At 37.8% G+C, this 15,440-nt stretch overlaps 1 protein-coding gene across 3 annotated transcripts in view; it reads left to right on the top strand.

The window, feature by feature from the left end:
• The window catches only part of CAPRIN1 (cell cycle associated protein 1), a 41,393-nt gene that overhangs the window by 13,509 nt on the left and 12,444 nt on the right, over positions 1-15,440 (top strand). Inside the window, exons 5-15 of one of the 3 annotated variants that reach the window (XM_087742385.1) lie at positions 1,053-1,291; positions 1,407-1,489; positions 3,471-3,608; positions 4,940-4,992; positions 5,079-5,165; positions 10,226-10,381; positions 11,216-11,324; positions 11,790-11,851; positions 14,102-14,212; positions 14,753-14,902; positions 15,105-15,255. In XM_087742385.1, coding sequence (XP_087598511.1) covers positions 1,053-1,291; positions 1,407-1,489; positions 3,471-3,608; positions 4,940-4,992; positions 5,079-5,165; positions 10,226-10,381; positions 11,216-11,324; positions 11,790-11,851; positions 14,102-14,212; positions 14,753-14,902; positions 15,105-15,255 — 1,339 coding nt within the window. The remainder of the gene's footprint in view (positions 1-1,052; positions 1,292-1,406; positions 1,490-3,470; positions 3,609-4,939; positions 4,993-5,078; positions 5,166-10,225; positions 10,382-11,215; positions 11,325-11,789; positions 11,852-14,101; positions 14,213-14,752; positions 14,903-15,104; positions 15,256-15,440) is intronic. The other 2 variants (XM_087742396.1, XM_087742402.1) reach the window with 2 other exon arrangements.

Raw genomic sequence — 15,440 nt, 5'->3', positions numbered from 1 at the left:
ACTAGTGATACATTTAAACCACTATTATGACAGCAGTTTTAGAAGGTACTATGTACGAGGCTGATTATTGTCTGTCATCCATTCTCTTAGGACATCAGTGATCCTCAGACAGAGAATGTTCGAGAGTAGATGCGTTCCCGTTCCCTTTAGTGTCTGTCTGTGGCCCTCATGTCCAAGAATTAGTTCCAATCCTTTTTGAACTTGCCAATATTGTCTTATCTCCCCAGCCTTTCATGGCAAAACATTCCATGAGTTCCCTCCCATGGTGTGTAAGAAACAAGAGTACTTCTGTTTACCTATTTGAAGTTGATCTCCCAGTAGTTTCAATGATTGCCTCCTACTGTCATGGGATGTGGTGAATAACCGCTCTATTCGTTATCTGCTGGCCTTTGTGGCCTTTATGAAAAATCTGGATCCCCCTTACTCCTCCAAATTGAAGAATCCAAGACTTGGGCTCTGCTTGAAAGGCAACTGCTCTGTCCCCTTAATGATTGAGGTGCCTTTCTCTGTAACTTCTAATTGCTCTAAGTTCTCCTTGAGTTAAGGAAGCCAGAAGTTGTAAATGGCCACAATGTTTGTTTAAAAGGTACTTAATTTTGTACATTTTTGCCACTTTCATCCAGATCAAAATCACTTAGTGTTTAGAAGATGTTTCATAAAGGAAGCAGATAATAGCGAGCTGGGTTTGTTTGAAGTAACACATTCATGTCTGAAGCTTTAGACATGATAACTGCAGTTACTTGACTGAACTGCTTGTAAGTCATGAAGTACAGACTTCCAAGTAAGAACATGATTAAGATCCAATATGATCCAAGGTTTGTGGCATTGATTTTAAAGTTTGTCTTAATTTGCAGGGTTTTGGCTCTGCTTAAAAGATATTCCTCAAATTTCACAGGTTATTCTGCTATAATGTTAGATTGATAAGTGGCAGCTCAACAACAACATCCATCGCTACTTGTCAATAAAAGACATTTCAAATCTATTTTTTCTGCCCTGAGTTCACTACAGAATCCAAGTTTAAACAATTTAACATTTCCTTTCATTTTAAACAGATCCAGAAAACAATAAAAAAGACAGCTCGCAGGGAGCAACTGATGCGAGAAGAAGCTGAGCAGAAGCGTTTAAAGACTGTACTCGAGCTACAGTTTATTTTGGACAAGTTGGGTGATGACGAAGTGCGCAACGACTTGAAACAAGGATCAAACGGAGTACCAGTACTGACAGAGGAGGAACTGACAATGCTGGATGAGTTTTACAAGCTAGTTTACCCTGAACGAGACATGAACATGAGGTAGGCTTACAGTAAAGTACTTTTCTTTGTAATTGTCAGTCAGCAATATATTTGTACTGTGGTAATTTAAAGACTTGGTAAGAAATTAACTCTTATTTATTGTTTTTTTTTTAAGGTTGAATGAGCAGTATGAGCAAGCATCTGTTCACCTGTGGGACTTACTGGAAGGGAAGGAAAAACCAGTTTGTGGAACAACCTGTAAGTACAGTCTCTGTATTAAGAGACAGCACACTGAATTTGTGCTTCAACTAAAATACAGTGTCTGGTATAAGAGAACTTTGGCAGTTAATTATCTTTCCGAGTTTTTAGAGTAGCTACTCTTTTTCAGACCTTACCTGGACTGTAACAGAATAACTTACTGACGTGTGAGCTTACTGTGTGGCGTATTTTTTTTACCGATGCAGCATTACTCGGTATTTAAGCTTAGTCCGTTCCTGCTACTTCAGCAGTATTCTGCTGCTGTTGGTGCTTAGTAGCAATTATTTGTTTTCTGGAAGTGTGTGTGTGAACAAGGAGCTTTGTCAATAATATGAGCTAATGCATGGCATGGCTGTATTTAGTGTGATGTTCTGCTCCCCCTTGTCTCCTGCAAAAAGCATTCTGATTTTGCCCTGTTTTGATTGATTAACTGTAAATCAGGGTGCAATCCGTCAGATGGACTGCTTTCTTGCAGAAATGTGGATTTTTACAAATACATAGCTTCTAGCATTAGACCTTAAGACAATGGCTCTGCTAGGCAGTTGTCTGTTTCTTGTATCATGGGGAATTTTTGAAGTCTCTTAATTGGAAATCAATAGGAAAGTTTTAGGGAAGAGTATCGTTTATTTGTAGGTAAAATGGTTAACAACTTTCCTCTTTTTAAAAACATTCTCAATTATCCTTATTATATTAGAGTAATATTGAGCTGTTGAAAGAGTTTTTTGTGTTCTGTTCATAGAAAGTGGAATGATAGTATGGCAATTGCTTTCTAACCTGTGTTATTGAGGAATGATACACAGGCGATTGTAAGATATTGTGGCCTTAATGGAAATAAAATTTTCCTTGTTTGTGGCAGAATAGGAAACTTCAAATTCTTTTATATTGTTGAAATGAAATTTTGTGAGGAGTATATATATTTGTTAGGTTTTTTTTTAATTAACATTTGTTCTGCAAGAACTCAAGTCTGAAATGGTTGTGATGTTAGATCTTTGTGAGAGCCCAGATACGTACCGTGTATTTTTTTTTTTTTGAAGAGGTGGAGGAAGGAGAAGGTATGGAGATAGTTTTCAGCAGAGAGCTGGTGTATGCTCCTTGGAGACCTAGTCATTCTCTTACTGGATGAAGTGGAGCTGGGTATTGTATCTGGATCTCAAGATGAGCTTTTAGTGATGTCATTGGCAGCCATTGCTGGTTTGCTTCGTCTTATAATAGGGCTGAATGTTAATGTATTTCTGCGCTTTTCTGTGTGTATGCGTTGATTCAGTGATCATCACTTGTCAGACATGCATTGTGAATCTTCCATTTTGAGTCTGTTTTGGGTTTTGTTGGCCAAGACAGTCAGTAATGCTGCCTTGCCAATCTGGCTGATTTTGTTTTGGGTTAAGACGCCACAGCATTCATCTGAGGCACCGAGTGCAAGCTGGTGCTTGTTTCGCTTACAAAAGCTCTTCTGAGCCACTTCACCTCAGGGGAAGAACCTTCATGAAGGTGGTATCTGTGTAAATGTGTTTGTACTGACAGTCATTTTGTAAGAAATTGACTTACAGTAAGGTTTTTTTACTTAGGAAATTACAAATAAATCAGTTACAGTTGAAACTTCAGTGAGTTCCTAAAACTTTCCAAACTGAGAACTAAGCAACCAGAGATTTTTGAAATAGCAGGAATAAAAGTATGGTAATTAAATTCGTAAACTTTACCTCACTTTGAAGTGTTTCACAAACCTCGTGAAGAGTATTACATACTCTAAGATTCTCCTTGCCCTTCAGATATTTCCAAAGAGAAGTTGATTATTTATTGATTTATTAAATATGACCTGATAAGACAGAAGTAATTCTGTAACAGTAGTGTCTGTGGACTATCCTGGGGCTGCGACATCTTCCCAGCAAAAGGTTAATAAAATTTATGTGGGCTCTTCCGGAAGGAAGGAAAGGATGGTTAGGATGGAGTTACTGTTAATCTTTAACTTCTTCCATTTTCCTAGATAAAGCGCTAAAGGAGATTGTTGAACGTATTCTTCAAACTAGTTACTTTGATAGCACCCATAACCATCAGAACGGATTATGTGAGGAAGAAGAGGCAGCACCCGCACCTGCAGTAGAAGACCCTGTGGCAGAAACTGGTAAGAATATGAAGATCCCTCGTGACTAGGATATTTGTTTGTGTTGTACTGTCTTGTCTCTTGGATTCATCAGAATGATTGAATTGCAAATGCAGTTTTAAGTGCAAAAAGCACCTGTCTCTGAATTCTTCAGGTGTACTGGTGTTTTGAATAGCAATGTCATTTCTTTATAATGAGGTGTACATCTAGCCAGGCAATCTGTTCAGCCCTGCTCTGAGCCATGAGGAAGGAAAAGCAGAGCTGTGTTCCAGAAGAGTTCTGTAAGGCTGAGTCTTGGCAGCTACTTCTTTGGAGGGACCGAAATCCTTTCTAATGCTCACATTGTAAATGTCTTCCGTCACGTGCAAGGAAAGGCTTACTGTTCTAACTGTGGAGTGTCAGCTGAATGCAGGAACAAAGTCACTTAGTAGCACTTGGTTCCGAACACATCTTTCAGCATTTGTCTGTCCAACATGTCACTTGCTGAAATAAGAACCCAGGCTAACAAATTATTTAGAAGCAGGTTTATGCAAATGAAAATTGTTGCCAACATCTTTTTCCTGTTTTGTTTTCCTGTAGAACTTCTCATTATGATTTATAAACAAAATTTTGTTTGCCTGTAGTGTTAAAATGATCAAAGATTAAAGTTATTTTTTCAATGGTTCCCACTAGTTTAATCTTTTGTTAGAATGGAAGAGTTTTTGAAGCAGAGTATGGTACCAAACTTGAAGAAAAAAATTTGTGACCTTTTTTCCCTTTTGAATATGTTGTGGAGAAAATTGAAATTTGGGGTAATTGAACGTAACTCTCCTTAGTAAGAATTTAATGTGAATTTTTTTTTTCTTTTTAATTCAAAACTCTGAGAATATTTTATTGCTTAATTCTCTGTTAATGTCCTGTTGTTTTTATTTTCCTCATTCTGAGACACAAGTTTCTTTATCTACTTTGTAACATTAGGTTTGTTGCTGAACCCAGCAGATACTTAACTGTACAGGTCAGCAATATTGAGGCCCTAATTTCAGTTCTAATCAAAATCCCATCCCTTTGAAGATGTCTGACAAGGCGACTCCTTCCTTAATGTATAGCAAGCTTCTAATATTAGACATTAATGTCAGAAGTAAATGTGTGTCCATTCGTTCTTATACCTAGCTGTACTTCCTGTGTAGTAATAGTCTATAACACTTAAAAGTAAATGTTTTTGATAAACGATGGCTGCAAAAATGCATCACGCTTCAAAATTCCAATTTTATCGGGGGAGATTTTTTCATCTAACTTTGTATCTTCTAGGTCTGTAACGTGGTTTTTGTCTTGTTTGTTTTTTTTTCCACATAAATGGTATATTTTTCTTACAGAGCCTGATCCAGCGGAAGAATTTACTGAACCAACTGAAGTTGAATCAACTGAGGTATTATTCACTGGAAAGACTGTCATTTTGTATAGCTTTAATGCCACTTACTTTTACTTTCATACCCTTTCTTATTTTTATTTTAGTATGTAAACAGACAATTCATGGCAGAGACTCAGTTCAGCAGTAGTGAGAAGGAACAGGTAGATGAGTGGACAGTTGAAACGGTTGAGGTAAGATCTTGTGTACTGCAGGTAAAATTGCAATCCCTGTTTCCGCTGACTTCACAATTCATGATAGGTTTTAGTATTGCATCCCTTCTTCCCCAATATGTAAAAAAATACATATATTTAAGTAGGCTTGGACTGACTACTCATTCTTCAATTACGTATTTAGCTCAGGAGTACCTAAAATAAAAACTACGCAGTCTGGCTAAGTTTGTGGAGAACTTGCTTTTGTTCAGTAGTGGCTTGCTTGGGAAAATGGGACTTGAAAGTCTTCGACTTAAAAAGACTTAATAGATTTTTTTGAAGACTTTTTTTTAAAGAGAACTTTGCTGCAAATATAGAACTCAAGTTTCTCTACACAGCTGCTGACAGCATGGCATAGTTGTGCATTTCTTTGAGCAGTTCCATGGAGAAGAAGCTGAAAATTAATATCTCAACTAATACCTACTTCAGATTGCCTATGCACGTAATTTGGTGTTAAAACATGCTTGTACTTATATTTGCTTTCAACAACTCAAGTATTTAACTTGTTAATACTTTGCAGTTGAGTGATTGTTCCCTTGTGATGTTTGTGGTATGTTGCTATTGGGAGCCGTTCCCAGCTTGGTAGTTTAGGCTCTAGACTTAACTACGTGTACAAGCCCGTTTTATTATACTAGAATTTGTGTCCTTCACGTGCTGGACAGGACAAGTCACATGGAGTCATTCAGGTGCTTGGTATGTTGGAACTTGGATCGTATCCATCTGTTAGGAACAGGTATAAGCAGCATCTTTCAAGTGCTGGAGACTTAATTTTTTGATTCACTTTAGCCTTCTGCAGCAGGAAGTTACAGATGGTCAATTTTTTAGACTCTCTTCCTTGATGTCTTTAGGCTCTATTAAGTGTAGGAGTGGAGTAAGTGTTCATCATCTTTTCTGAGTGGTGAAAAATAGAGCAGCCATTTTGATCTGATTAGTCTGCCCGATTTTACATTCAGTCTGGCTGAAATTGATATCTTATGGTGTTGAGGACCACTAAGAGATTTAATAATACTTAGGATAGATGTGAGGCTTCTAGAACTAACTAGACAACTTTGTCATGTATGTGGATGATTTTGGTAGTATCTCGTCATAGTATTCCATTCCCTTACTTAAAAAACCCTAAAATACCACTGCTATTGAATGTGATTCAAGAAGTCTCTTAAAAAAAAACCAAAGAAACCCTCCAAAAACACACATTAGTCACGCTTCTTTGGGGTATTCTTACAAGACACAGTATTTTAAAGTTAAGCTTGATTTGGCTTCAGTCTATCTTAAATTATACCCAAATTACACCTGTGTTTCTACCAAGTGTCCAGAGTAGCTTAGAGGTTTGGTTCCTTGTAGTTTTTAATGTAAATAGTATGGATGAAGCCATGAGTGTGTAGGAAATGTCCTTATGATTAAAGCCTCTTGTGCTTCCCTCTGCTCTTAACTGTAAGACTGCGTTATTGCACAGTTGAAAACTCAGATGCTTCCTCATGGGAACAATAATACTAGTATAATTACTGGATATTATTATGGTAAAATAATTCAGCTTGTAGTTTTGTATCAGTATCAGACTGATTTCAGAAACTCCTAACTTTGCACATGTCTTTACTAGTCAGCTAAATCTGGATTATATCAGCTTTGTTTTTGTAGAACAATACAGAGAATATATACTTCAGTTCTCCTTTCTGTCCCTATTTCTTGGACTATGTGCAAATGAGCAATTTAGAAAAATTTAGAGTTGAAGACTGCTTCTGCATAATTAAGAACCTTATTTTCTCAGATTTTAGACAAAAAGGGGAAATTGAGAATAACTGTCTTTGAAATGCCACTTGCTGTTCTCGCTGGCACCAAAATCCCATTCCTCATGGGAATGCAACTGACTTGCCCTTAGGGAAGATGGTGATACACATTGTATGGAGCCTTTCTGCTCTTCAGCTCAAGGTAGCTGTGGCATTAGTATAGTAAGAGATGTGAATGATAGCTGTTAATTTTGGAAGCTGATAGTATTCTGAAAGAGAACATTTATGCAGATGATTTTCATCATTGTTTATGAAAAGGAAGGCTATCACAAGCTCATCTCTTTTTCAGTCACCCTCAAGTAGATGTGGTACATTCAAGATTTCTGTGGTATGGTATGTTTATAGTTTGAGAAGTGACAGTCTCACAATGACATTTCTGTACGGGCCTTCTGTAACTTTTAAACTGAAGAATTTCCTTGTGAGTTCTCAAAGTGTATTTGCATTTGGATTATATGATGTTTTAATTTTGGCGAAGATGTCCTTTATTGGTAATTGTGGGGGTTTTGTTTGTGAGGGTTTTTGTGGTGGTGGTTTGTTTTTGGGGGGGGGGGGTGTTGTTGGCGCGAGGGTTTTTTGTTTGGTTGGTTTTTATTTTTGTTAAATGCTTCCTTTGTAATAAGTACCTGAATCTGCTTGTGTGCAAAGTTCTCTGTGTCTTAGATTATGGAACTTCGGCTGGATGGATGTGTGTGTATTTTGTGTAGAATTGGAAGCTGTTTTGTGACTGCCAGAATACAAGTTCATTCTGCTTGGTTTGTGGTCTCATTAAACTTGTGTTTTTACCTCTTCTTTCCTCCTTCTTTGCCACCCTGGTCTTCTCTACCCTGTCATTCTTTGATTGTGTCTTCTCTACTGAGAAGGTCAGGGTGCAGGGGGTCAGGAGGCAGGGTGTCAGAAGGTGAGCATGCAATTTGATGAGTCAAATACTGTTCTGCAGAGAGGTTCAGCTCTCCTAAAAGGAAAGTTTGACCTTGCTGCTGTGCCCCCAGTATGAATGGAGATGTATGGTCAGGTAATAATCTGACTTTTGAATAATGATCCTTGTATTTGAGTAGCCTTGGTACCTTTTTCATGCAGCACTGTTAGAAAGCTGTTAAATTTAGAACTACAGCCTGTCCATTGGCAACTTCATAAGAAAAACTTGGAAATTTTTTTAGTAGGTGCAACCTACTATGATTGTAATAGGTCAAAGTACCTGGTAGTGATGATAAGACTAAAGGAATAGACCCTAAACAGTTCCTTTTGACATTAAAAAAAGAGGTCTGAAAAAGACAATGTAAAATATTAAACACCATCTGAAGTTAGTACTGTACTATTTGTGAAAAAGGAGAACATTTGACAAAATTTTGTCCCTGTTCTGTGTTCTTGATTGTTCCATCAACTTGTTTTTTCTTGACGATACTGAATTCTTATGAATGGCTTGGACTTCATAAGTTGAGTGATAGTACTCAAATAATTGAGAACATTTTTGATAATAATTATGTAGGAGATGAGTAGCTGCTGGTTTTACCTCTCAAGTTTCACCTAGTCATCTGGCTTGCTTTTTTTCTTTACTTCCATTTTAAAGCTTTGTAATATCAGAGAGGTCTATATGTATTCTCTAATTTAAAAAAAAAAAAATTCTACTCAGAGGGCTTAATTCTTAATTTGGAAGCAGTCCATAATTTGAAGTTTGGGGACTGTGTAATATAGCAGAGCAGTTGTGCTTGTTTTCCAGTGTAGACAGCCTTAGGGTGTACTTCCATGGGAACTGTTACATTGCTTCACTTTGGCTGGCTAATAGTGGTCTGAAGTGAATCTCGAAGAGGAACGTATGTTGTGGTTGTTTTTTAGTTTTGTTTAGCCTGTTTTTTGTTTGTTAAATTTTCTGTTACAGATGGCTAGGGATTTGGTCAAGGAGAGAGGCATTGGAGTTTTCGAGGCAATGGCATGTGCAGAATGGCACATACAAACAATGTAAATCTGAGCAAGGAGTAGGCATATTGGAAGATGCTGTAGGTTTCTTTGAGAAGTTTGAAAAAATCTACAGGCTTTGAGGGTGGATAGAGGGAGTTCAAGTTTAATGTTCAGACCTGTGATTATAGCACTGGTCTAAAACAGGACTCTTGTCATGACTGCTGTACAGAAATCTGTCTTCTGCAGTTCTAATAAGAAACCAGCTATTTTGCATAAATATTATGAACTTTCAGGTGCATGTATGCTAATTTATATCCTGTGCAGCTGTAAGTTTAAGGCTTACCTGTTTATCTGGAAGATTATTAATAATGAAAAGCTCATCGTAATAGAGAAGCAATAGACAAGTTTTTGACAATTACCTTCTTTTTAAAAGATAGTTGTTGACATGAATGCAAATTGAAAATGGCACTTCTGTATTATGGGACTTGCCTAAAGAGCACTTTCACCTTCCTAACCCGTTTTGCTACTTTGTGTAGCTCAACTGTCCTTGTAACTATCTGTTTTCAAGCTGTTTGATGATGGTTGTTCTTCAACGCTCATGTTCAGCTTTCCTGGTTGCTCTGCTGTCTTTGATAAGGTGGTATTTCAAAGCATGTTGCCGCTTGTTGTACCTTTGTTTATGTGCACTATATTGGAATATGTCTAGCAAATCCGAGCTTTCTTGCCCACTGTAAGTTGTGCTTCTGCTTCGGGGCTTCTGGTGTCCCCCCATGATGCTGTCTTGCAATCTTCCCATCACGCAATGCTGCCTGCTGTTCTCTGAGACCATAAATCAGCTAGCTAGAATAACACTTGAGAACTCGGGTCTAGACATGGCTATGAAAATTTAAAATTTTGAAGTCTTAAGAAAGACCAGAAAATTCTGACTCTATTTACATTTACCAAAAAGGTATGAGAAAAGAATTATTCTTCACATGTGCATATTTCTGAAAGTTATTCTTCCCTGATTTTCTTTAAATTTCCACATGTTGATAAATTGCTGTCTCAAATCCTGCTCTACAAAAATCCCCGTAATATTGAACAAATTTTTTGTTAGCGCTGTTCTCAATGGGGAATAGAGTAGATGGAAAGCAAATAGAGCACTGTCTCTAAACTTTTTCATCCCATGAAGTGCTCGGATCAGTAGCTGGCCGCCAGTATTGGCATGACTGTAGGAGGATGTAGTATTTTTCTTCAAGAACACTATAGTAATTATGACCATGATGACTTAGGTAATAGTCATAAATTTCAAGAACTACTGAGTCGCGTCTGTGCAGTGTTACCTTAAGCTGAAATTTCAATCGGTTGCTTGTTTCTTCTTAGGTTGTAAATTCGCTGCAGCAACAGACACAAGCTACATCTCCTCCAGTTCCTGAACCTCATGCGCTCACTACTGTGGCTCAAGCAGATCCTCTTGTTAGAAGACAGCGAGTACAGGACCTTATGGCGCAGATGCAGGGCCCGTATAACTTCATGCAGGTATGATGAACCTGCCGTGGTACTGTGAATCTAGAACCAAGGAAACAAAATGGCACTTTCTGGCTGTTAGTCATGATTTAAAGAGTCTGGTGTAGTTTATTTGAAAAATAGAATCGTCTTGCAAACTGTATAATATGGCAAGATCTCATCCAAAGCCCACAAACCTGTATTGCTGTCAAAAGTACAATTAGAATGTTATTTAGCTTTTCAGTCCTTGTTTGTACTAAATCAATAGAGAAGGCAGAAAATTGTGCATCACTGGGTGCCATAGTGTATTCTGCTTAAGTGAGACCCGCTGTAAAATATCCCTTCTATAAGCTAGTTCTAAATTTTGTGTTATACTTTTTGGGTTGCTTCTTGAAGGATTTCCTTTAACCTCTGAAGTTAGAACAACTAGAAGCGCATTGGGAGATAACGGAATACATCAGAAAAAGCCTCTCCTCCTCCTCCTCCCCAAAGAAGAGAGTAGACACCTTGGTAACAAATGAGGCATACACTTCTTATGTTCCTTTTCTTGTTTCTTCCTGCAAATTGCTAATTTAGGATAAAGAATAGATTGCCGCCTATTCTGTCTGGCTATTAAAATCTCCCTCCAGTTATCTTTTTGTGAAATAAGCTCTAGTTTGTATACACGGACTGAATTTTTATTGTGATGAATACATTTTGGAATTTTTAGTATCTTAATTGATTTAGAATGTATGGTAAAACCAGCAATTGTGTAACTGTGGAGTAAGCTTCCTTTATTGTGACCTGGTCATTTCTGTATTCTGAATGTTAATATTTTTAAAATAGAGTAAATTGGATTTGATTTTAGTATTTTTATTTTTTTCCCAGGACTCTATGCTGGAGTTTGAGAACCAAACCCTTGATCCTGCCATTGTATCTGCACAGCCCATGAATCCAGCACAGAATTTGGACATGCCACAAATGGTTTGCCCTCCAGGTTTGTAATGGTAAATCCTAAACATAAATATTGGGGAAGCCTGCAAGTCATCTCTTAGCAATGCTTCAGTTACTGCTACATAGTAAAGGGGTTGTCACAAGTAATAATACAGTATTGTTAAAGTGTGTTTTTCTCAGAAATGTAATTGTACTTTTGAAGAATACTGTTTGTAGACTTCCAATTCTCATTTGCTTCTACATTTTGCTTGGAAGCGTGGAACATTTAAACTTTTTTAAATGGACAAAATAAAGTTTTGCTTAGCCTTTTGGAAATTGCTGCATTATTTTGGACAACTGGAAGAAACATATTTTGGTAATTGGTATTTTGAGTGTAGCTTTACTATGCCAAAGGCATAATCATCTTTACGATGATGAGCTCGCAAATAACTGAATTAGAGAAGATGGTAATGCTATTCTGTAAAAGGTTTGATTGTACTATGTAATAAGTGAAATTATTTTACTTCAGTTCATGCTGAGTCAAGACTTGCCCAGCCTAATCAAGTTCCTGTGCAACCAGAAGCCACACAGGTAACATGTTTAGTAAATTGTATTTTGGATTTGATTTTAGTCTTGACTGATGTTATAATAGGATTTAATTCCTAACTATATGAGAAACTCAAAGAAAAAGCTGAAGTTCTGATGTTGGGAAATTGGTTATCTCCATTATCTCTTCAGCATTGTTGCTTATAAGCATTAGTATATACAGTTTTTATGTTATGCAGATATTGCATGTTTTCTGTAACAGAGTCCTATCAGGCATTACCCTGTTTGGAAAACTGTCAGGTTCAAGGTTGAAGTAGGAGTTTATTGAGGAAAATGCAGTTGGAATTAGAGGCCCCTTAACCTGAAGGGCACAAGCACGGTAGCAGCTGGAGTTTGCACTGCTCATTCTAATGGCCCCATGTGGACTTCTCTGCAGTTGCCAGTTCTTTCAACCTGTGGAGCTCACCTCAGTCTTCAAATGCGGTGTGGATGTGATTTTCATTTCACACATTGACTTCCATGTGCCTGTGTGTTAGGCTGCCATCACTTAAAATCTGTATCCCGTGTGACAGTGGTGAATATTTAAGTGTGTTTTTTTCATGATAGAGAGGAAGGACTTTGTTTGGAATGCTGCTCTATGTAGTCCTACTCTAATATAGCAGAGGTTTCTCTGTGCATTCTGTTCAAGATGGACTAATAATTTGGCATGACAGTCTTTGCCTAGTAGTGTTCTCTTCCATGTTAATCCATGTGTAGTAATATGTCTAATTTAGGTAGAACAAGTTGTCCATTATTTGCGACAGAAATGCCAAAACCAAAATAACTTGGTTAAAGGGCAGTCTGTATCTGTTCAAGTGGGTGTCAGACCACAAATGGATTTAATAGATTAACTATATAGTTTGTGGTGGTGTTTTTGACTTGTTCTGTTAAGGATGAGTCCCAGTTGCTTGCTTGGATAATATTTTAATACTGGAGTTGTAGAGCAGTCAGAATGAGTTGGAATGCTGTTTTCAGTTGAGCTTTCCTGAAATTCTTGTTTCAGTAGGATCTCTTAAATATGCTTCTGCAATGTATGAATGATGTATTCAGCTCTTCATTCAGATGTGTCAGTTTCTTACCGAATTGTCTAGTGATTAAAGAACTTCCTGATTTTGTATTAAGCACGTGTGGCATCTCTGAAGGACTCTGCTGTCTCAAGAAATGAATCTGATCCCTGTAGGTGCTTGAAAAGCAAAAGCAAAATCTGGATAGATCACAGAACCATAGAATGCTTTGGGTTGGAAGGGACCTTTAAAGGTCATCTAGTCCATGCCCCCTGCAATTGGCAGGGACATCTTCAACTAGAGATTGTGTATCTCAGAGTGATGGCAGTATAAATTACTTGCTTTATCTTGTTCAGATTAGGTCTGCAAGTTTTAAGTCGCTCATTTGTATAAAAACAGGAGTGTGGGTTTTTCTTGAGTTTCCTCTGTATGTACCTGCTGAAGTGCTAGTACTCTCAGCAGTTTTGTTGTTTTGTAGGTGTAGAATAATTTTTTTGTCAGAGAGCTCTCTGCAGTAGCTTTTATTTTACTGTTAAATAATGTCTGTGACTTAACTCCAATGGATTTTTTTTTTTCTTATTTTCCTTACCTCAACCAGTGCTGCCAATGATTCCCTTGGGGATCTTGCAAGCAGTAGCTAAACTTACCTCTTTCCTTTTGAATGTTGAACAAGGTGATGTGAACATACCTATCAGTCGTTATCAGTTGCCTCTTAAAGTCCCCAATAGCCTGAAATGCAAAGTCTTCTGTTTGTTGGCCAGTTTTCACTGGACTCTGTAGAGGAGCAGAGGCTGTTAAGATGAGCAAATTCAGTCTATTGGAAACCAGCACTTCTCTATTTCTGTATGAGCTTGGAGTTCTCTCATTTAAACTTCTGTATATTTCTCTCTCTCTCTCTTCCCCCAGCTTTATTGTAATGGTAGTTGGGAATGCATAAGGAAATGAGGAGAAGGGGGTTCTTCAGTAAAAGCAAATGCATGTCCAGCCGATTCAGAAATATCCACACAATACAATCTGGTGGGGGGTGGGCAGTGTGGCATGTTCAGAGTGTATGTCACTCTAACCACCTCTATCAGAGGTGGTTAAATCTCTACGTGTTAAGAAGTACTTAATTTTTAATGGTTGTAAAGATCTGCTAGAATGAGTACTTTTACTAGGGAGTACCATTCATTCCAGAGTTCTCTGATACTTTTTATAAAACTGTGTGTGAGCATCAGCTGACTTTTGGGGGCTTTGGGGTTTATTTTGTCAGGTTCCCTTGGTTTCTTCTACAAGTGAGGGTTATACAGCCTCCCAACCCATGTATCAGCCTTCTCACACAACAGAGCAACGGCCACAGAAAGAATCAATTGACCAGATTCAGGCAAGTCAGATTTCACAGGGGTGGGAAGGACTCTGCTTGCAGGTGTGACCAAATGTTAGTCTATGTTTATTTGCAAATGAAGTTTTGTAATTTTTAGTTACCTGTTGATAGGGCCGCTTCAGTTCTGTTGAATTTCAAAATTTTGAGCCTGTCTGTGACCAGTAAGTCCTTCATAGTAAGACTTTTAACTTAATAGATTGTCTGTTTAGTTAGAAGTAACATGCCAACATCAGCATATGAGCATCAGTGTTGTTGGCTTAGGAAACGTGATCTGTTTTTTTATGTTGGCTAGCAGTTAGCCCAGAAACTTGTTCATTTCCCCCTGTAGTTTTTTCTAGTTGTGTTTCAAGTTAACGAGGGAGAAGACTGCTTGGTTTTTCCTCTCCCATTAAGCTGTCATGAGTGAGGCTGCTGGGCTGAAGTAGAAAAATTTGTTGAGGTGAACCTGAGGTGTTGCAACTTTTTTTTAAGTGAAGTTTTTAAGTTAAATTTTTGGTATTATTCAAAAGCTGCTAAAGTGTTGTTTGTTTTAATTATTAGGCTTCAATGTCACTGAATACAGACCAGACCCCATCATCATCATCCCTTCCTACTGCATCCCAGCCGCAGGTGTTCCAGGCTGGATCTAGCAAACCTTTGCATAGCAGCGGAATCAATGTTAATGCAGCTCCATTCCAATCCATGCAAACAGTAAGTAGTAAATTAATATTGAATTCCTTTATTTTGGTGGTCGTTCCTTGTGTTGTTATACAAACCTTGGAATCTGTGATGTAATTACATAAAATAGTCTTTGGTTATTCACATTGCTCCGACTTGCATACTACTTTACATGATGTGATGAGGAATTGTAAAAAACGAATTGGACCAGAGAGCTATTTTTCTAACATTATAGGTATTCAACATGAATGCACCTGTTCCTCCTGTTAATGAGCCAGAAACCCTTAAGCAGCAAAATCAGTACCAGGCCAGTTACAACCAGAGTTTCTCCAATCAGCCTCACCAAGTAGAACAATCAGATCTTCAGCAAGAACAACTCCAGACAGGTAAACTTATTTTAACAAAAACTAAAATGGCAATAGCTTGAGTAGAGCAGATGATCAGGCTGTGAAGTCCTAGAAGATGGAGCAAAACATGTCACACATTCTCAAATGGTCCTAGTTTTGCGAAGCTTTCCCCTGAACAATACCTGGGTTTTGTTATTCTGTCTCCATTTGAATATCCAGCAGGG

The sequence above is a fragment of the Nipponia nippon genome, unplaced genomic scaffold, assembly GCF_047370975.1.
Source record: "Nipponia nippon isolate SJK-2023a ecotype South Korea unplaced genomic scaffold, ASM4737097v1 scaffold_10, whole genome shotgun sequence".
Classification (NCBI taxonomy): Eukaryota; Metazoa; Chordata; class Aves; order Pelecaniformes; family Threskiornithidae; genus Nipponia; species Nipponia nippon.
Note: the sequence above shows the minus strand (reverse complement) of the source record. Positions and strands in the feature narration are given on the sequence as shown.